The sequence below is a fragment of the Lonchura striata genome, chromosome 19, assembly GCF_046129695.1.
Source record: "Lonchura striata isolate bLonStr1 chromosome 19, bLonStr1.mat, whole genome shotgun sequence".
In the NCBI taxonomy this organism is placed as follows: Eukaryota; Metazoa; Chordata; class Aves; order Passeriformes; family Estrildidae; genus Lonchura; species Lonchura striata.
Genome location: NC_134621.1, coordinates 8,879,775 through 8,902,082, shown reverse-complemented (window position 1 = coordinate 8,902,082; position 22,308 = coordinate 8,879,775). Strand labels below are relative to the sequence as shown.

The window sequence follows — 22,308 nt, the reverse complement described above, 5'->3', positions numbered from 1 at the left end:
AGCACGTTTTAGGCAGGGAGCTGGGGACTGTGGTGTGTGAGCAAAGCCCCTGCAGAGAATGAGCTGTCCCTGCAGATATTTCCATTTCCCAAGCTCCAGGTGCTGGGATGGAGTCCATGAGTTCCCTGGGCCCTGCTCCTGGGCTGGCACCTCCTGCAGCAGTTCCTGCATGGTGTGTGACCCTTTTCTTGTCCTTCCTGCTCTATCCAAGGAAGTGTCCCATTGCTGGACACCTCCATGGAGTTGTCTCCTTCTTTTTGGTCCTGCCTCTCATTTTCGATGTGCTTTGGCTGAATCACCCAGTCTGGCAGGGGTTTCCAGAGCCCACAGCATCTGCCCCTGTGTCCCTCTCTCCTCTAGCCCTGGCTCTCTCGCTGCCAAGCTGGCTCTGTCCAGCACGCTGGGCTTGCTGCCTGCAGCCCTCCCCGCTGTGTCCTTAGCTGTGCGTTCCACCGTGCTGCTGGAGCCAGCTCCCCCTGCCCAGCTCCCGAAGGGGCTGTCCCGGGAAGCGCAGCCTCCCCAGCGCCTGGAGCAGAGGTTCTGCAGCTGTGCGGGGCAGGGAGGGAGGAGGCGCAGAGGGGCAGGAGCAGGGCTGGCTCCCAGTGGCAGTCACAGGGACTGGGCACAGATGGGTGGGAGCAGGAGAAGGGAAAGGAGGAAAAAAGCGGGGAATGGAGAGAAAGTGGGGAAATACAGAGAAAGGGGGAAAGGAGAGGCAGGAACAGGGAAAGGGGGGATAGAGGGAAGTGAGCGGAGGGTGGGGGGTAGAGAGGAAGAAGGGGCGGATGGAGAAAGGGGGAGGGAAGAAGGGGAGGATGGAGAAGGGGAAGGAGGGATGAAGGGAGGGAGGGAACGGGGGCATGGAGGGGAGGGAGAGGTGGGCTGGCCCCGCCGGCGCCATGTGATGCCCTCTCCTCCCCGGGCTCTCCCGGCGCGGCGCGGAGCGGAGCATCCCCGGGGCCGCGGCCGCGTCCCGCCCGGAGCAGCCCCCGCGGGGCCGGTGAGTGCCGGGACTGGCGTGGGGAGGGCGAGGCTGCGGCTCCTTCCCGTGTCCGGGCCAGGCTGCCCCGGGAGCAGGGGGGGACGGCCCAGGAGGTGGCTTCGTGGGGGCTCCCCATCGGATGTAAAGCCCTGAAAGTTCAAAGGCGAGGGAAGAGGGATCAGGGTGCGGAGCCGCAGGGCTCAGGGCAGTATCCCTGTGCTTTCCGTATTCCCTCTGGAGTGGGAAGCGGCGCGGGCACCGCCCCGGGCAGCATCCGCCGCATCCCAGCGCGGCCCCGGAGCGCAGCGAGCCCCGGCGGGCGCGGCCGGAGCCGCGGAGCTGCCCGGGTGAGGTGTCCGTGTGTCCTGCCCGGGTGAGGAGCCCCTCTGCCCTGCCCGGGTGAGGAGCCCCTCTGCCCTGCCCGGGTGAGGTGCCCCTGTGCCCTGCCCGGGTGAGGTGTCCGTGTGTCCTGCCCGGGTGAGGTGTCCGTGTGTCCTGCCCGGGTGAGGTGCCCCTGTGCCCTGCCCGGGTGAGGTGTCCGTGTGTCCTGCCCGGGTGAGGTGCCCCTGTGCCCTGCCCGGGGCTGGCACCGCTCGGGTGGCGGCGTTTGACTTCGCCCGATTCCCGACGGAAGGATCCGAGCGCGGGGAAGCCGGAGAATCCCGGCGCTCCTTCCCTGAGCTCTCGTCCCTGGGCTCTCCCCCCGCAGGCTGCTCTCACAGAGTCCATGGCTCGGGCGCTGAGAGCATCCCCGTCCTCAGCGGCGAGTTTGGAACGTTCTGCTGAGGAACGGATGTGGATTTTTCCCAGGGAATATGAAATCAGGCTGCGAATGTTTTCCAGTGTAGCAAGCCCCTTGGAGAGGGGAGTGAGAATTGAGCGAGGCTATCTGAGAAAAACCTGACCTGCTTCTTAAGTGAAGTGAAGTGCCGGGGCTGAGGGGAAGGGCTGGATCGTGTGTTACCATATGAACAGGGAACGGGGACGTGGAGCCTGTCCTCACTCCACGAGCTCCTTATCCACAGCCCGGGGATGGTGGTGAGTTGAGATGTGAGATGAGAGATGTGAGATAATGTGAGATGATGTGAGATGATGTGAGATGTGAGATGATGTGAGATGTGGTGGCTCAGCCACCGCGGCGAGCAGGGAGGCTCTGACACGGCTTTTGGCTCTTGATTAATTGCCGGATGCTCGCGGAACTTCATCAGCCCCTGCCTGACGCGGGATGCTCTTTGCAGCTTTGCGGGCTGGGGCTTCAGGAGCTCCTCGGGGTGCCCCGGAGCGGGTCTGGCCTCGGCAGCGCTGTCACCGCCGTGTCCCTGTGTCCCCCAAATCCCCCTGGGCGAGAGGAGCTCTCGGAGCTGCTGGCTGCCTGCACGGTACAGGTGAGCCTTTGGAAAGGGCAGCAAGAGCATTCCCTGAAAACAGCACAGCTTCAGCCAGAGCACTGCAAAAGCTATTTCACCTAAAGAAGAGAATTTCTGCTGAGTTTCCTGCAGCAGCAGCGAGTGCTGGTGGCATGACCCAGGCTGGCAGCTTTGCTGGAGGAGCATTCCCGTGTTTCCATCACTGCTGCCCTTAGGTTTCACAAGTGCCTCGTGTCTGGGCTCCTTCCAGAGGCTCCTCTGCCACTGTTGGAGCAGCACATTTCAGTCTGTCATGTCGGGACCCACGTACAAAGCCCAAGGGCAGGAGACTGGCTCCCAGCAGCCCGTCCTGTGCCATCACTCCTTGCCCCCAGGCTGCCCCAGGTGACATCCAGGGACAGAAATGCCTCTGCGTGGGGGTTCCTCTGATCCCTTGCTGTATTCTTGCAGCTGTTGAATATATTCATTGAGCTGAATGGATTTCCACCTGGCAGCATCCATAGCACAGCTTTTGCAGGTTCAGCTTTATTTATGGAGAGGGGAGGGAATATAAAATACAAAAGAGAAATAATGCAAAAGCCTGCAGAGATTTCAATGGTATCAGTGAGCTGTGCGAGGCTGGAGTGAGCACCAGGAGCTTTCCCTAGATCAGCTAGGAAGATTTAAACCCCTGAGTTTTAAACCCCTGGGTTTAACATGGCATTTTTTAAGTAACTTTTGACCTAGACCCCATCATCTAGTTATGTGGAGATCTTAATCTCACTGAAATTAAAGACAGTTTGGGTTCTAGGTGTGTTCTAGAAAGATGGTTGGGTGTTAAAAGTCACACTGATTGTTAAAGCTGTAGAGCCACAACTTCTAATATTTGTAGTAAAATATTTACTGGCAAAATGGAATTTGTGAAAGGACAACACACATGCCTTCATCAGGCTCAGATGTTGGCCTGATGTCAGTGGTCACAGATGAGTGGAGTTTGTGTGGGGTCTTTTAGGAAGACAGGAATTACAGTTTTTCTTTTATTAATGGGAGAGATATTGCTTATCAGTGAAAAATCTTGCTAGAGCCATGTCAAGGCTGCACTGAGGGCATTATTGGAGCAGCACAGCAGCTGCATCCACTGACCCAGGACAACTTGTGGAAAATTCATTTTCCCACCCAGTGCCCATCCAGTGCTTCCTGATGACAGCCCCATCCTCAGGGAGCAGAGGCTCAGGTCTGCCAGGGCAGGACCTGCCTCAAAGCCCTACAGGTGGCCCTGGCTCCTTCCCAGGAGACACAAAATGGTGATGGCAGATGTTCTTTTTCCTTGCAGCAGCTCTGGCTGGGAATATCAGGTCGGGTGTAGGTGGCAGGAGAGGTGCTGCCGGGTGGGTACAAAGGGAACGGGAGAGGGGCACAGGCAGAGACCAGGCACACACAGCCAGGCCAGGTTTCACCTGGGAAGAGGTGCTGGCCTGGGGAAGGGTGGAGAAGAGTGAGACCAAGTCCATTCCCTGCCTGTTCCCACAGACTTTCCCAGGATGTGGCTGCACTTCCCTGTGCTGAGCAGGACAGGTGAGCCCATGGCCTCCTGACCAGCCCGTGGTGCCTGTGCCTGTTCTCAGGCTGCTCCACCTCATGCATGGCTTTTCCAGCCCTGTCTGCCCTATTAAATACTGGAACTGGTAACAAATCTTGCTAAAATCTGAGTGGTAGAAAGTTTAGCACCTCCAGTGATGCATAAATACATGTTATGTACATTAATATTACTAATTATGAAACCCAACGAGCTACATAAAGACCTTTCCGATGCGAAAATGGGACCAAACTTTAGTGGCTGCTCAGTGTCAGACCTGGGGAGTCGTGCATGAAGACATCACCAACAGCTTCCCAAAATGCCAGGGCAAAGCCAGTTGGAGCAGCTGCTGGCCTTGGTCACTGGGTAGAGTGGCAGCCACGAGTGTCACCGGGTTGTCAAGTGTTTGCCAGAGGTGTGGCTGACACAGCCCCTGTGCACTTTCTGCCATCGTTTCGCTGCTCAGAGGCTTTGCAGTGGAGCTGGTTTCTAAGCAGGGGAGAGGGAATGCAGACTCCTGGCTAACGAGGCACTGCTCCCTCCATCCATCATCCTTAATCACGCCGAGGGGACGCAGGTCCCTGCAGCCGTGGGCAGCACGTGCTGCCAGCCCAAAGTGCCACTGCTCTGCAGCCCTCAGTGCTCACAGAGCCCAGGCCCTCGGGGGATTTCTGCCTTTCTCTCATTCATCACTCTGAAAATGTTCATGAAGCCCCTCCAGCTGCCAGCACTGGTGAGAAGAGCAGGAGTGGGGGAAGAGCTGTGGCTTCTGCCTCCCCAGCTCAGGTACCCATAGACACAGGGAGTGCAAGAGCTTTAATTAGCTCTTGATGCTATTTTTACCTCCTAGCAAGCTTTATTTAGCTCAAGCTGTCATGCACTGATTGTTAAGGGGAAAAGAAGGAAGGGGTGTTGGCCCCTCTCTGCTGAGCAGCCTCAGCTCCTGAGCTCGGGCTGTACCTGGGGCTTTTCTCAGACCTTCCACAGCAGGGAATGTTTATAGCCCAGAGACATTTCATGGACAGCCCTTGAAGTGCTTGCACTGAATTTGGGGGCTCTGCTCACACCCACTTCAGTTCAAAACAACATCAATATCTCACAGAGTGGGGTTGGAGTACTTCAGTCATAACCTGCCTTGTGCTGGAACCACACAGAAACCTTGAAAAGCTGCAAGGAAGAGGATTATTTTCCCATTTTTAATCTACAAGGCTCTTACAGAACTTCATGCCGACTTGAACGATACTTGGAAGTGAAAGGGGTCAGCTTGTTAATAGCCCACCAGAGCAGCCCAAGCTTGGTGCTGCAGTGAGTGGATGGGCACAGCTGAGCCAGCTGCTCTCCCTCATCCCTGGCTCTGTCCCTGTGCCAGCCGAGGAGAGCAGAAGGCAGCACGGTGCTGCAGCCTGAGCAGGGTCACTGGATCGCTGGGGTACTGCAGTTCCTGCCTTTGGGATCTAAATACCAGCCACAATGCACCTCAGGCAGAGGTTAATGGGCAGGCACAGCTCCCATGGCAGCGAGGTTTCTGCAGCTCCTCTAGCACAGTCCCCAGCTGGTTTGCTTTGCACCATTAGATATTTCCCTCTTTCACTCTGCTTTTGTAGCTTTTTGTAGGGTATTGAAACTAACAGTTGGGCTCAGGTCCCTGACTGTGAGCGTTCTGACACTGCGAGCAGGAGAATTCTGTGTCAGATTTGGTAGAGAGAGAGGGCTTTGGGAAGAGCTCTGCAAAGGGCAGGGCTCAGCTATTGTTACAGTTGTAAACTTTGAACAGATATATTTAGGTTAGGCCTGGAGAGCTGGACCAGGGTGTGTGGGCAATATTGCAAGCTCAGAGCTTTAGCTCCTGTTTCCCTCTTGAGAAATGCACTTTGTGTAATGCTTTTCTACAACACCCCAGGGCAGGAGCTGCCAGCACGTGGATGCAGAGACCTGCCTGCCATCTGCCTGTCCCTGTGCCCCAGCACCCTGCAGCCCTCCCGTGGGTCAGTCAGAGGGGGAGAGCTGAGGCTGTGCCCTCCCTTCAGGTCCTGCCTGTTTCCAAAGCCATCCCACTCCCAGCTCCTCCCAGACCATCCGGCAGCTGAAGCCTCCAGTGAGGAGCCTCATCCTTGCAGCTGATCTGCCAGAGCTGCTCTTCCCACCTGCAGCCCCATCACACCTTCTCCACTTGCCAAAGCATCGCTTCAGCTGGGGCTAACAGAGGTAAGAGCCTGAGCCACCAGGGAAAAAGGAGACACATGGGTGGGATGGGCTCTATAAAAGTTTTGTGGGGGATATCTGTGGATCCAGAAGGACCATGTGAATGAGGCTGGCTGTGCACACACAGTCTGTGCCAGCAGCCTGTGAACCAGGACCATCAGGGCTGCTTGGTGGATGATTTTATTTGTGGAAGCTGCTGGGTTCATCCCAAGCCATTATTGTGAAAGAGCTGGAGCAGTGCCATCACTCCAGCGAGTGCAGCAGCGTGGCACAGGTGCCCAGTTTGGGAAAGGGTCTGCTTTGAGGGCTGGGGTGGGAAAGAAATCTCAGTAACTTCTCCTTTGACCTTGGGAATATCATTTGATCTCCTTCTATTTGCTGCTGGAGCTGAGGTGGGCTGAGTTATCAGTAACAACCCTCTGCAAACCTGACCCAGGCAAAAGGGCAGGTTTTGAGCAGTCCACAGTAAAAAGGCTGGTGTGAGATAAAGAAAGAGAGGGAAGTGGGTCAGCCTTGGAAATTCAAGTTATGGTGCTTTCTATACAGCATTTCCATCACACTTGCACTGCCACAGCCAGATTTTTACACCAAACTGCAAAAAATAACTCTGGCAAGAAATGAAGCACAGGAAGTGCTAGGGAAAAGAGGACTTCACAGAAAAAATATGTAAGTCAAATTTAAGAGAGACAATCCCAAGTAATATCATTACCAAAATCAGTTAGTGGGTGAGTCTTGCAGTGTGTGATCTCACATGTGGTTTCTTACTGATTATTTATCAGGTGCTCCTGGTGTGTGATGACAAGCACAGAATTAATAGGTTTGTTGTTGCTGTGGCTCAATCTGGGATTAAATAACTCATAACCAGCCTTCTTTTTATTCATTTATTTATTTTTAAAGCCTCCCTGGAGAGCCTGTGTGCCCATTGATCCAGGCTGCCGTGTCTGTGTGTCAGTAATGGCAGCGCCGCGCTGCTGCTCCCAGCTGAGGGGAAGCTTTCAAGCCCAGTATTGATCCTTTTGAAGTTTGTTTGCTCATAGTCACAGTGACAAGCCCTTGTTCAAACTGCCATGAGATGGGCTGTTTTATTTCTTAATATCAGGCTAAACCTCCTCCACGTCAAAAAGATTTATTTCTGCACTTAATTTTTCCAACACGTAGTTTTGGTCTCAGAAATGGAGCTGGCATTTCTGTGTGGCACTAATGCAGCTCTTAGAGCTGCCCTGATGGATTTCAGTCTCCCCATGTGCCAGGAGAGGCAGTGGGTGCCAGCAGCCCAGGACAGGGCACCTGAACCCCGTGGGCCAGCTCCAACCCATATCCTCTTTGGAAGTTTCCTTCTCGAGGAAAAGCAGGAAACGTTGCTTTTCTCTGCAGCCATCTGTGCTCTCTTCAGCTATTGTGTGGAAGCAGAGCAGCCCTGTGCTCCTCTCCTGCCTGCAGCACACCTTTTCCAAGCTTCAGGAGGGACTATTTCTTCCCAAGCAGTAATTCCAAAACCAGAACTACCTTTCCCAGCTGCCCAGTTTCCCAGGTCAGGTTTGTGCAGCTGCTTCTCCTGTGATCCCAGATGGAGCTCTGGGTGCTGCCCTCACCATCTCCTCCTCTTCCTCTCCTCAGCTGTGGTTAAAGTCAGCTCCCTGTGTGCTCCTCACACTGGTCCAGCCTTCTCTGCCACCCAAAGAGCACCAGTTCAGCTGCCCTCGGGCTGCATCCTTCACACCCTGTTTTGGGACTGAAGAATTTGGGTGCTCCAAGAGCTCGGTGGGATCATTCTATTCCACCAGGGTTATTAATGACCAAACCAGCCTTTCCTGGCTCTGCCCCTGAGGGAGCCAGGGTGAGTTGTGCTGTCTGAAGGAGGGTGACAGTGCAGTGGTGGCCTGGGCACAGTCCTGCCTGCCTAAGCACTGCCAGCTCTGAGAAGTTTTACCCTGAAAGAGCTGCTCTCCTTGACCTATTTTTTTTTTTTTTTTCACACATCCATGGCCTGCGTTGTGTCCTGAGGAAGGGATCACACTGCTCAAAGGCCCTTTATTTTTAGCCAGCCCAATTTCTTCTTGCAGTTTAGTGGGATCTGGTCCTTTCAGTTCAGCTCCATCACTGCTCACGATCTCCAGCATTTGATTGCTCCTACCCAGGTCCTGGTGCTCTTTGTACATCCATTGCTCACTCAGAGGGTTTCCTACTCCCCTTTCACTGGCTTCATTCCTTCTCCTGTATGTTCTGCTCAGCCTCTCCCACTGCTCCAGATCCATGGCTGAATCTCTGATTTCCCATGGCCCTTGGCTTACAGCATGGACCAGGTATTCACAGCCACAGGCCACCAGGCTTGTCCTGGACCTCAGCACCCCTCCACAAACAAACCCTTCCCTCCTGTCTGCTCTGATAAGCTTGGCAGTGCTTCTCTTCCTCCCAAATGTCAGGAAATTGGAAATGATGTCACATAAAAATCAATGGCTTGGCCCTGCTCCTTCTGCCTTTACCCAGGGCAGGAGGGAGCTGCTGTTTTCTGGTGAACCCAGAGCAGTGATTTATTGAGGTGACCCATCCTGTCCAGGCAGCTGACCAGTGATATATTCATTTTTCTCAGCCCACCCACACAGCCCAGAGCAGTGGCTGGTGCTTGGCATTAGGCCACAGATGTGGGCTCAGAAATCTGCCCAGGATATTTCCTTTTGTGACTGTGGAGCATCAGGTAAGGACTTACCCCAAATCTGGGTGAACTGCGTTAGAATCAAAGCCAGTGCTCATTTCATTTCCTAAAGGATTCAGCCCCAGCAAGGGCCATGTGCTGTTTCCATCAGCAACTGTTGCTCCAAGGCAAGGAGAAATTCATTACAAAGACTGCAGATTATGTTGCAGACTGCCTTTATTTTTCCCTGGACTACTACCAGGATGCACAGCATGATGGAAGGAGCAGGAGCAGTTCTAAGGTTCTATTTCCTGGAAATCATTGGGACTCTATTCATTTAATTTAAAATCCAACTCCTGTTGGAAACCAAACAGCCATAGGAAGCATAATACAATTGATAAAGGTCACTGTGGATTAAATCCTTCCTGATAATCAAGCCAGCTCCTGTTCTTGTCCTTGAAAACCCTTCCACTTGGGAGCCCTGTGAATCCTGCAGGCGCTGGACCTGGGGAAGGTTTGTTTCAGGCAGATGTTCTGCACCACCCCTACCCCTGTTCCCCATCACATCAGGTTGAATTCTATGTGCCAGCGAGGCAGAAATAGGCACCAGTCTCTAATACATCCATGATTTTATGAAATTGAAGTGTGAGAGGGAAAGGAATGAGGCAATTGAGAGGTGCAGCTCCGACGCCCGGCTCCTGTCCCTGCTGCTCACGTCACACCAACAGAAATGAGCCCAAATGGGTCTATTTTCCAGTGCCTGATGTTAGTGGACAGCAAATCACAGGAAATACTTCATTATTCCCCTCTAAGTGTCTTTATCTGGACCTTCACATACTCTTTACTATGATTTTTGTCTTGTTATTAGCTAAAATGTGCAGGGAGGATGGTTGTTGATGATACATGAGCCAAGAATAGATTGCAGTTCCTTCTACCATTTTGGCACCAAAATGCCAAGAGGGATGAGACACCCTGTAGTAAATGCTGTTCATTTTGAGGCAGCAGCTAGAAAATATGGCTCTGGCTGAGCTAGGGAGAAGAATGGGTGAGCCAGAGGAGTGTTTTGGCTGTTTGATTGCTGAATCCAATGGGAATCCATAGAGATGGGAAATGGCATCTTCCCTGGGAAATGGCAGGTGCAGGGCTGATGTACTTCTCTGCCCCACAGCCACCATAGGAGGCTCCTAATTCTTCAGGGGAAAAAAATCTGAGCATCCTCTCAGTGCTTGGCTCCTTGCTCCCCTAGCAGGAGGTATTTCTCCTGGGAGCACATCCTACTTTTCTTGAGTATTAAATAACATCGAAAATGAGGCTGGTTAGCAAAGCCAAAGGTAGAGGGAAAGCTTGCAGGAGTGTGAGCTGGAGCACTTTTTTGGACTCTCTGGAGACAGCAATCCCCTTCCTGTAGGTTGGAACCTTCTGGGAAAAGGCACAGTGTGAACGTAGGAAGAGCCAAATCTTTAATTTCATATGGAAGGGAATTGTCAAAGCTGTGCAGCGCTTGAGGGTGAGAGTACATCTGCTTCCTACCAAGATGTGCTGCCTGCTTTGGACTCAGGGTCACATCCCATAATTAAAGACTCTCTCTCCTTCTCTTTCTTTCACTCAAGAATTTGATACTCTTCCAGCACCATTCCCTGCTTTTCTCTCATATCGATGCCCTGAGCAGTGAGCTGGAGGGGCACACAGACCTTGGATGCTGCATCTGTTCAGGAAATGCCTTTCTTTGGACTCCACGGTAACTACAAGTTTCCTTCATGTTAATCCAAATGAAACTGCTGCAAACACAACCCAGGATGGATGTGGGGAGCTGGTGCTGTGGATTTGTGAGACAGAAATGCTGGGGATGAGCACTGCAAGAGCTCAGAGCTCCCCAGAGCGCTGGAGGAGCAAAAAAACTCTCTCAGCATCACATACTCACCTTCACCATGAGGGAATTATGGCACAACATTATCCTTGGAGGCTTTCAGGTGTAAAAGTACAAGCTGTGTACTTTTTGGCATCTCTGAGAGTCTGTGTAAGCAAGGGAGAAATAATCTATTTGCATCAGAGGCACTAGTAAAAAACACCCTCCTCCAGTCTGGCCGTGTTGGAACAGAGAGTTGTCATCACCTGGTCCAGGCAGGATTTGTGTCTCCTGATTTAATCACTAAACCCACGACCTTTGCAGTGATAATAGCAACAGGACTTCTCTCCCAAGGAGTCTGTTCACCACAGGAGTGATGGAGCTGCTTCTGAGGGTGTGAAACAAAACCAGTGCAGTTCTAAGGGGAGTCCAAGGAAGCTGCAGCCTGCTTTAAAAAGTCAGTAGCTTTTGTTGTCTAGCTGGATTTAGATTTCTTTTCCTTATTTCTTGCAGTGCTGAATAGCAGCAAAATGGGCCTTGGAAAATATACATGACATGGCACTTATCTGTGATTCATTCTGCCTTTATAGCAGCAGTCAGTAGCACTATCTGCCTCCTTGCTACTCCACACAAGACCATCTCTCAAACTCATCTTTTTCCTTCTTGCTCTTATTCCTTTAATCTTGTGTTGCTGTGGGTTCCCCCCACCCCTTCCCCCCATACCAATTTCACTTTTTCTCCCCTGCACCAAGAACTCTGATTTCTGGTTCTATTTTATCAGTCTGCAGGGCACCATAGGAACTGCTGATTTGCCCAAAGTAGCAAATGTGCAATAAAATAATAATAATTTAAAAAGATGCTATACATAAGTGACATGGAGATGGGGGAAGCTTTTCCTTTAAGGTTTGCCCAGGGCCTGGCTGCAGCTCTCTGTCCCCATTTCCCTGCCTCCCTCCAGAGCACAAGGCAGGTTTGGAGAAGGGAGGGTAGTGGCAGTTCTGGCAAGAGCAATACAACAAAAAAAAAAAGCAGATTATTGTGTCATGCCACTCTGCTTCAAGTTATTTGATGATGTCATAAATGTAGCATGGCATTTGCAAAATTAGCATGATCTCCTAATTGGTAGATCTACCATGGAAGTGGAAAAGTGGCAGTGTTGGAAAGGAGTGGGATGATGATGGAAGCTGCTTGGGGCTGGGCTTGGTCCAGCAGTTATGAGCAGCTTTGTTAATCCCTGACTGTGGTGTCCGTGATCATCAGCAGCTCCTGTGCCAGGGTCTGCAGTGCTTGATAAGGCTCTGCAGGGAGATAAGATGCTGCCTCCATCCTTGGGGGGATCAGTGCCAGCTCTGGCTGGAGCAGCAGGAATTCACCTGCAGCAAATCCAACAGGAGCCAGGGAAGGAGCTGCTTCCATTCCTGTCCGTACTGTGCCACTCCCCATCCCATCTGTGCTGTGCCATTCCCATTCCCATCCGTGCTGTGCCATTCCCCATCTGTGCTGTGCCATTCCCGTTCCCATTCCCATTCCCATCCATGCTGTGCCATTCCCATTTCCTATTCCCATCCATGTTGTGCCATTCCCATTCCCATCCATGCTGTGCCATTCCCTGTCCCATCTGTGCTGTGCCATCTCCATCCCATCCATGCTGTGCCGTTCCCATTCCCATTCCCATCCATGCTGTGCCATTCCCATTTCCCATCCCATCCATGCTGTGCCGTTCCCATTCCCATTCCCATCCATGCTGTGCCATTCCCATTTCCCATCCCATCCATGCTGTGCCGTTCCCATTTCCTATTCCCATCCATGCTGTGCCATTCCCATTGCCCATTCCCATCCATGCTGTGCCATTCCCATCCATGCTGTGCCATTCCCTATCCCATCCATGCTGTGCCATTCCCATCCATGCTGTGCTGTTCCCATTTCCCATTTCCATCCATGCTGTGCTATTCCCATCCATGCTGTGCCATTCCCTATCCCATCCATGCTGTGCCATTCCCATCCATGCTGTGCTGTTCCCATTTCCCATTTCCATCCATGCTGTGCTATTCCCATCCATGCTGTGCCATTCCCTATCCCATCCATGCTGTGCCATTCCCTATCCCATCCATGCTGTGCTGTTCCCATTTCCCATTTCCATCCATGCTGTGCCATTCCCATCCATGCTGTGCCATTCCCATCCATGCTGTGCCATTCCCATTCCCATCCGTGCTGTGCCATTCCCATTCCCATCCATGCTGTGCCATTCCCATCCATGCTGTGCCATTCCCATCCATGCTGTGCCATTCCCATTTCCCATTCCCATCCATGCTGTGCCATTCCCATTCCCATCCATGCTGTGCCATTCCCATTTCCCATTCCCATCCATGCTGTGCCATTCCCATTCCCATCCGTGCTGAGCCATTCCCATTCCCATCTCGGCGCGGGGCAGCAGTCGGCTGGGATGTGGCTCCAGCGCTGGTGTGTCAGTGACTGTTCTGTCGTGTCCAGGGCTTGGCAGCTCCTCGCGGCGCCGCCGGTGCCGGTGGCGATGAGCGCCTGCAGCAGGAAGGCGCTGACCCTGCTCAGCAGCGTGTTCGCCGTCTGCGGCCTCGGCCTCCTGGGCATCTCCGTCAGCACCGACTACTGGCTCTACCTGGAGGAGGGCATCGTCCAGCCCCAAAACCAGACGGCCGAGATCAAGCTCTCGCTGCACTCGGGGCTCTGGAGGGTCTGCTTCCTGGCAGGTAGGGTCTCCTGGCCAAAAACATCCCCTTGGTTTTTGTGTGTCACTGCCACCCGGCAGGAAAGGGCCAAGAATAATTGGATTTTTAGAGGCTCTGCCCATCCCTGAGTCCAAACTCAGGCACAACCTTTGGCAAGCAATGTCATCTGTTCATGCCTGACTTTAACAGCCCAAAGCATAAATCTGCCTTTGCACATAGGCTTTGGTGAGTTTGCTGCTGCCCTGCCAGACCCCCTGCCCTGTTCCAGAGCTGCAGCCACGACGCCTTGGGCAGCAGCTAAAAACTTTCCATTTCATCCCTGCAAAATTCAGATTCAGGTCAGCAGGACCATTCCCTCTGCCTGTGCCAAGTTTGATGAAGCAACTTGGCTGCAAGGACAGAGTTGAATAGAACCCAAAGGAACAGGAATCTCAAAGTGACCAACCTGAAATGTCACAAAGTTTCAGCTGCTTTGGAAAAGTCAGGGGAGAAGTGAGGAGCTCTGACATGGCTCCTGGCTTCAGAGGTTACATTTTTGTCCGTGTCTGCCACAGGTGAGGAGCGTGGCCGGTGCTTCACCATCGAATACGTCATGCCCATGAACATCCAGCTGACGTCTGAATCCACAATCAATGTCCTGAGTAAGTGGTTTGGTGGGGTTCCACCCTTTACATCCTGCAAATCACCAAGTCCCAAGCACTAGGGATCCTCCCCAAGAAATTCCCTTTGTGTCCTTGCCAAAGAAGCTCTGAGTTCCTCGACAGCGCTGCCACACAATGATGCAACTACATTTTTTGTTATGGGACCTGCCCAGAGTGCTTGTAAGCTTTTGGGGACATCCCTTTCTAATGGCAGGATGGCCAGGGAGGCTCTAAGCTGTACAGTTTCCTGTCACTGGCTATTCAGCGCTAATGTTTATCAAAGTGTTTGACTTTTTAGTCTCCTCTCCAAAATTTGCAGCTGTATTTATTCCCTTGCAATTTTACACATTATATAGCAGGATGAAGTGAGGATGGAGTGTCACAGCTCTCACGATGAATTCTGCAGTCATTTCTGAATTAATAAATAGAAGTGTTTTGCAAACACGCAGTGAAGCTAGAGAAAAAATCAGGTTCTGATGGTTTCCTATGCAACACTTCACACAGGAACCCTCAGAAATGCAAACATCAGCAGAGTCACCACCATGGAGGTGGGACACTGGCACAGGTTGCCCAGAGAGTCTGTGGATGCTCCATCCCTAAAAATGTTCAAGGCCAGGCTGGATGGAGCCTGGAGCAACCTGGAATAGTGGAAGGTATTCCTGCCATGGCAGAGAGCTGGAACATAAGGTCTCTTCCAACTCAAACCATACTGTGATTCCATAATTCTATGTTTTACCCAGCTCATTAGCAAGGAGAGAAATTCAGACACAACATGGTCTGAGCAGGAGGGTTGGATCTGTCTCACCCAGCAAAGCACATTTCTCACACTGTTTAGGGAATATTAAGCTGTTCTCACTTCCCTCTGCTCCTCTCTCAACAGAGATGATCCGCTCTGCCACCCCCTTCCCTCTGGTCAGCCTCTTCTTCATGTTCATCGGCTTCATCCTGAGCAACATCGGCCACATCCGGCCTCACAGGACCATCCTGGCCTTTGTCTCGGGGATATTCTTCATCCTCTCAGGTGAGTTCTGCAAGCCAGGTTTTCTTCTGACAGCTTTTGATCATGGAGCACGTTTGCTTTGGTAGCTGCTGCTGCTCTCCTAACCTGCCCTGGCGGCTCCTTGTCAGACTCATCACTCCCAGCTCAGTCCCACAGCCTGATCAGACCTCGTGGGATGGATGCAGAGCTCTGTGGAAATGTGGGGAAAGGCCCCCCCAGCCCGTGCAGGAGCAGGTGCTGGGGGAGAGGACACGTCTCATGGCACATCAGTCACAGGAGAGATCTGAAACTTCAAACTGCTCAATTGGGCTGTGTCTGCATGAGAAAAGTGAATGATTTATTCATGGTGTTGTGCAAGTGCTAAACAAATAGCTGTGACAGCTGAGCTTTGAAGCAGCTCCCACTGGAGCCAGATCTCTTCTCCCAGTGCTCACAGATTTCCCTGAGCAGGGAATGTTTGGCTGGAATGAGTGGAGTGCCCTGGGTTGGAACAGCAGGAGGGCAGCTCCTTTTCCCAGTTAATACAAGCACACTCCCAAGTTTTTTTACTTTCCCTCAAAGCCAGGCCTTCAGGAAGGTGCTTCTTCAGCAGCTTCATCCCTGAAGGATTTCCCACTGTCCTTCTCCAGGTCTGTCACTGGTGGTGGGGCTGGTCCTCTACATATCCAGCATTAACGATGAGATGCTCAACAGGACCAAGGACTCGGAGTCGTTCTTCAATTACAAATATGGGTGGTCCTTTGCCTTCTCTGCCATCTCCTTCCTTCTCACAGAGGTACCCACGCCCTGTAACAAGTGTACCCCATTCCCAGGGGTGGGCAGACTGAGGCTGTGGGCAAAAAGGGGGCTCAGACAGGGTTTAAGGGGGGGCTGTGAGGGTAGCGGGGTAATGTATAATGTGAAGGGGACATGTGAGGGGGACAATCCCAACCTGGAGCACTGATGGGGCATTTGATCACAGTCTGATGCCAGGCACAAAAAGAGAGATGTGGTTGTTCCAGGTTATTCATTGCAACACCCAAGGCACGGGGCAGGGAGGTGACGGCGCTCGGGTGCTTTTGAGCATCAGCGCAGCACAAAAAGGCGATTTCTGCGCTGCCCTGTTGGGGTGGTGGTGCAGCCGCGGGCGGGGAGGGCCTCAGGCCGTGTCTCTGTCCCGCAGAGTGCCGGGGTGATGTCTGTCTACCTGTTCATGAAGCGCTACACGGCCGAGGACCTGTACAGACCCCACCCTGGCTTCTACCGGCCCCGCCTGAGCAACTGCTCCGACTACTCGGGGCAGTTCCTGCACCCGGACGCGTGGGCGCGGGGCCGCAGCCCCTCGGACATCTCCAGCGAGGCGTCCCTGCAGATGAACAGTAACTACCCAGCCCTGCTCAAGTGCCCCGACTACGACCAGATGTCCTCGTCCCCGTGCTGAGCCCCGCGCCCGCTCCGCCGGCCGCCGCGCCCCGACGCCGTTTGTCGTTTTTTCAGGCCGCTCTTTCTGGCCAATTCTCTATTTATAGGAGCGTAAATATAACCAGATGGATTGGTTATATAACCAATAGTGTAACCTAGAGAATTGGGATGTTTCCCTTTCTTTGTTTTTTGGGTTGTTTTATTCCTCCCTGCATAACTAAGAATCTCTCCAAAGTCCTCCTCTCTCGGCTCATCCCGCTGAGCAAACAGCAGTTCTGCCTGGGGGATAAATCCAGGGCTGAACTCGAGAGCAGGAAAAAGAAAATAGAGTAGAACTAAGGAAAAAAAGGTGTATTTTTTTGGTGTAGGTAGGTAGACTGATAAAGTTTGTGCATTCGACTGTATCATTGAATTCTATATTTACTGGTCTGAGCACCAGCAGGCATAAAAGATTTGTGTAACTTTCCAAGAAACAACCAGCATTAGAAAAATATAGATTTTGTCTTGACTGAACACTTACTGGTTGGTATCTCTCACTGCCAGGCTGGAATGGGAAATAGCCATCCTTCCATGAGACCTCAGCAGGCTTGGACACCAGCAGGTTGTTGTTCCTCTATGGCCACTTGCAAACAGTTGCTTCAATATCCCATGTTAGACTGGAGGCACTCTGGGGAGCCGGGCTGGAGGGATGCCTCCAAACTTCACCCAAATTTCCTCTGCTGTCCTACAGACAGGAAGCCTGAAGCATAAATGGGAGAATTTCAGCGCAGCATCAGGTGGAAAACAACCTAAACCTTTCCCATGGGAAACACATATGCAGGATTTAGAGGAAAGAAGTTATTTCAGTGAGAGGCAAGAGCCCAAACTTGTGTAAAGTGATGTAGCTGAGATCATTGATACAAGTCCACTGCAACAAAGTAGTTGGCTTATTTTACATTTTGGCAAGAAAATGGTATTCACTGTTTTGGTTTTTTTTTTGTTTTGTTTTGTTTTTTTTGTTTATTTGTTTGTTTGGGGTTTTTTGGGGGGTTTTGTTGTTGTTTTGTGTGTGTGTGTGTTTATTTTGAGGTTTTAAGTTTGAAAATTTCATTTGATGCTTTGGCATTTTGGCCTTAGCCTGCTGCCAGGGGAAAACACCATTGCCACTGATGGGAAACAAAGGGCAGGGAAGGAAAAGGCTGTGATCCCTCTAGTGAGCCCCAGCTTGTCACCTTGCAGGAAAAAGAGCTTTGCCCAAACTTTATTTCTGTTCTTTTTATTTTAAACCTTTCTGAAAATTTCTGTTCTACAAAACAAAACTGTCTGGGCATTCTTGGTACATTTGAGCTTGTTTTGTCTTACCGTTAATTAAAAGAAATAGAAGATATGCAGTTTTAACCTTATTTGTAGCACACTGCAAATTAATGTTGGACCTCTTAGTTGTTATTAATATTATTATTTATTATTTGCTATTAAATATTTATTATTTAGAAACTCCTCCAAAGCAGGGGCCAAGTCCTGGTGCAGCATCACTGTTTGCATCCATTACAACACCTGTCCCACAGGACATCACTGCAGGAGTGTATCCAGCCAGCTCTGGAACAGGATTGCTCCTCTCCACTTCCTCCAGAGAAGCAAGTCATGCATATTTAGTGTATATCTGGGTAGATTCCTAATTTGCAAATTTTAAAATCAGGGCATCTTTTTGTAGACACAGTTCTATTCACCCTCAGTTTCTGTATGACCCACAAACATTTTTGTGCTCTCTCTTAAGCCCCAGTTTTTAAGTGCTACGTGACAGGTTGGCTGCTGTCACTAAAGCATAATGCAGCCTCATTCTCCAGGAACAAATCTGCTGGTCCTCAGCTGCCCCCAGCCTGACAAACCATCACTTTTCTGTCAGGATCCCCATATTCAGTGTGAATTTGGCTCCAAAAAACCACTGGAGTTCCCAAACAATCGTTTTGAGTTTCCCAGGGGCTGATCTGGTTTGCTGGGCTTGATGCTGGTGAATTTTGGTGGCTCAAAGGCTGTTGCCTTTGCATGGTACTTTTGATGGATGCTGATGTTCTCAGTCCTTGGGAGGGAGATGTTCAGGATCACCAAAACTGCTGATGGCCAGAGCTACAAAGGCTCTCCCATGGCCACGTTCCTCACACTGGGGAGTCATCCTGTGCAGCATCATGAGATGTCCCTGCCCCAAGTGGAATTTTCCTTTGCACTGATTAAATACAGAATTATTCATTTTATAAATTTAAATGTTTGCCTACACAAGTAGAAGAAATTAGAAGAATTTCATGCCTTCCTCGAGGCCCCAGAAGGTTTAGCAGAGTCTAGGGGCAAATTAGAAAAGTAATTATTTTAATTCATTGGAGAGATTCTCATCATGTGGCTGCATTTGTGAGCCTGGAAGTTCACCCAGTGAGCACAAGTGCAGGACTGCCAGAAAAAAAATCTGTTAAAATAAATGTTTGCTGTTGGTTCAGTAAATGCAGATTTTAGGTAGGATAATGTGGTGTTTGCAAAGCACAGGCAGCAATGGCTGTGCCTCTGGGTGCTGCTCTGTCCCTAATGCAGTTATCACACCTTGGTGGGCTGTGGAGAAACTTTTCCAGAGCCTTGGATCCTCGGAGCCGTGCCTGGGTGAGGGGCTGGGGTGAGCCCAGCCACTCTGCCAGGTTCACCTGCCCCAAGAACCACCCTGGAGCTGCAGCTCCCCAAAATAAATGCTTAGTAAATACATGCAGCACCCCCCTAGGACACCAATTAATAATTTTATCACCTCTTCTAATTACCTGGCGTGGTTTTACCCCACATCATCCCTTCCTGAGGAACAGCACTCAGTGCCCTCCTTCAGTCTCTCTCCCACCCACTTCAGTCATGCCCTCTGGCTGTGTTCTGTCTCTGTTTCTTTGACTGCAATAAATAAAAAGTGGCTTTTGAGGGTAGACTACCAATTAAATTAGAAGTTTTACCCCATGAGTCCTTAAATTCACCCAATGGGATGAGCCAAGCCTCCCCCAGGCCCGTGGGAAGGTGACTGCTGTCTGACACTGCACAGAAAATGGTTTGTACTGAAGCACAAAAATCTTGTTTTGCATGAATGACTAATTGGTGTCAGAGTCTTCGTGCACTGGGCTGGAGCTCCTTGAACTGCAGCAGCAGAGCGAGTTACTGGGATAAGAGTTAACTAAAGCCTGATCCTGCTGCAGTTCCCTGCTCCGGCTGCTGCTCAGGCCTGCAGCAGGTGGAGGATTTTCTGTCCCTGCCATCAGCAGGGACACAGGCACACACCTCCATCCCACAGCCAGGGTGTCCTGTGGATCCTGGGCATGGATGGATGGAGGGATGGATGGAGGGATGATGGAGGGATGGATGGAGGGAGGGAGGGAGGGATGGATGGATGGATGGATGGATGGATGGATGGATGGATGGATGGATCAAGGATGGATGGATGGATGGATGGATGGATGGATGGATGGATGGAGGGATGATGGATGGATGGATGGAGGGATGGATGGATGGATGGATGGATGGATGGATGGATGGATGGATGGATGGAGGGATGGATGGAGGGATGATGGAGGGATGGATGGAGGGATGGATGGATGGAGGGATGGATGGAGGGATGGAGGGAGGGATGGATGGATGGATGGATGGATGGAGGGATTGATGGAGGGATGGATGGAGGGATGATGGATGGATGGATGGATGGATGGATGGATGGATGGATGGATGGATGCTGACTGAGGGAATGGCACTTGGGAGGTGAGTGAACCCCTAGCTCAGGGGAGGCTGCCTAGGGATCTGGGTGCTCTGAGATCTCAGGGAACTCCCACAAGCCACACTGCCCCTTTGTGTCTGGGGTTTTTTTAATCAAATGCCTTTTCTGTAAGCCCAAAAAGGCATTTTGTGGCCTGTATCTCTGGGACATGAAAGCTCCTGTGCCAGCATCCCCAGGACTCTCCTCATTCCCCCTTTACACCACAACGTTCCCATGGTCCCAGGTGTGATAGGGCCCCGGGGGGACCATCTTCTCATTAGCAGTGTCCTGACAACCCTCACTGGACCATGAGGTGTGGATGCAAGAGCTTCATTAAAGACCAATCACGAGCAGTAATGGAGTAGCCAGGAATAACAAGGCTGTGCTGGGTCTTGTTCTCCTTCCGTTGCTGCCGGAGCATCTTGAGGCTCAAGAGCCCTTTCTTGCACACTTAAAGAACCATGATTAAATACATAAATTCACAAATAGGTGTAGATGTCCTGCCTTCCAGTGCTGCTCCCCTTGCAGCTGCGGTGGCAGTGGGCACAAGGTGCCACTGGGAAGGTTCAGGTGAGGCAGGAGGTCCTGTGAGGCAGCAACCCCCCAACTCCAGGCAAGGATGCAGACCAAGAGCCCTGCTGAAGCTGCTGCTGTGGTGAGATGAGGTTTGGGCAGATGTGTTGAGGCAGGCTGGTGCTGCCCTTGCCCAGGAGGGGCCATGGAGCTGCTGGTCAGGTAGGCAGGGGGAGAGCAAATCCTTTTGCTAGGGAAGCCCAAGAAGAATTTTGCTGTGGCATCATCTGGACAGAGGGTGAAAGACCTGTGCCCTTTATCAGCTTCAAGCAGACAAGACTCAAAGGTATTTTTTAGGGTGCTGTCCCTAAAACACACCACTGTGGCAGGCTCAGGAGCTGACTTGGTGTACACAGCGTGGGGGTTTCTAGCTCACAGTGCTCTGCTCTCAAGTCCTTGCGTTGCATTATTAATACTATTCATCAAGGTTGTGTATTCATTTTCCCAAATGTGAGTTGGCCCCATGGGCTATTCAAGGTGTGCTAGGAAATTAAATAGTCTTATTCTTCCCTGCTGATAGCTTGTTAGCTGTGCAGAGCTGGTGTGCCTGTGCTGGGGATGCTGTGTGAGCAGGCAGAATATTCACCTGAGTAAATACTCCTCCACTAATGAGAAGTAGCTGAGAGATATTTATTTTCTTCTTCTTCTTCCTTCCTCATGGGATGTATTTATTTACTTATTTACTTTTTTTCCCCCCCAATTTAACAGTCAAACCTATCTAGAAAAAACAGCTTTATTCCTTCCTGTTTTCCTCTTGGTAGGGTCTCCTTCACCCCACCATTTGCTCCACCAGCTCTTTGTGCCCAAGAACCACATCAGCTCTTTAACTCTTCTTTCTGCAAACTGGCTGCACCACAGCACACAGGAAATCTGTGACTGCTGGGCAGGGAGCAGGTTATCCCCAGGGTGTCCCCAGGGTGTCCCCAGGGTGTCCCCAGTGCCCCAGCTGCTCCGTGGGTGCCACCATGGCTGGGATGCTCCACTGACCTTTCCTCTGTGCACTGCAGGGTTTCTGTCTATAGCTACTGTGTAGATGTCAAATCCCAGCCTGTTCCCATGGATACAGTGGAATGTGGAGAGAGAAGAGCTGCCTCGTTGCTTTATCTTCATGTAGGGTTTTATATACCTCAGATTTTGGGTTATGGTGGTCTCCGTGGGCAGTGGCTGTAAAGGAAAGGAGGTGGCTGCAGCAATTACCCCGTGTGTCTTTAATTGCAAACCAGTCTCCCAAATGTAACCCTTCTTTTCACACCACTTCATCTTTGAATTTCTGGTCAATTCGGCCTTAGTAGAAGAAAGACCCTTTTAAAATTATTATTACAATAGGAATTGTAATAATTGTAATACAGGAAAGCACTATTTCAACCAAAAAAATAGCCCCACTCCCCTGTGTTGCCAGATTTTATCCCAAGGGCTGGATTCAAGGAATGCCTTGACTCTAACTGGACATTTTCATGTCTTGAGCTGTTTGTGCCATGATGTTCTGTGGGGTCTGCTCAGCATTTTTAATCAAACCACCCCAGAACTTCCCAAGCTTCATCCCTCTCTCCATTTCCAGTGAAAGGAGAAGTATTCACACAGAAATTGTGATTAATATGCCTTGAAAATACGCAGCACCAGCAGTCAAGGTTATTCCCCAAAAAGTCATTTTTTTTGTCATCG

The 22,308-nt window shown here is 51.2% G+C and overlaps 1 protein-coding gene across 7 annotated transcripts; it reads left to right on the top strand.

The window, feature by feature from the left end:
* The first annotated feature begins 491 nt into the window (after positions 1-491).
* CACNG5 (calcium voltage-gated channel auxiliary subunit gamma 5) lies at positions 492-17,814 on the top strand. 7 transcript variants are annotated; one of them, XM_021537361.3, is made up of 8 exons: positions 852-1,000; positions 5,805-6,109; positions 10,349-10,476; positions 13,075-13,310; positions 13,844-13,930; positions 14,811-14,951; positions 15,560-15,705; positions 16,093-17,814. In XM_021537361.3, exons 4-8 carry the CDS (start codon positions 13,115-13,117, stop codon positions 16,348-16,350), a joined length of 828 nt encoding a protein of 275 aa, XP_021393036.1. In that variant the 5' UTR covers positions 852-1,000; positions 5,805-6,109; positions 10,349-10,476; positions 13,075-13,114; the 3' UTR covers positions 16,351-17,814. The 7 variants fall into 7 exon arrangements, with proteins under 7 accessions (XP_021393050.1, XP_021393036.1, XP_077643515.1 ...); XM_077787389.1 differs by lacking the exon at positions 10,349-10,476 and adding an exon at positions 2,221-2,367 and having other exon boundaries at positions 853-1,000; XM_021537375.3 differs by lacking the exons at positions 852-1,000; positions 10,349-10,476 and adding an exon at positions 492-537.
* The last annotated feature ends 4,494 nt before the right edge of the window (positions 17,815-22,308 follow it).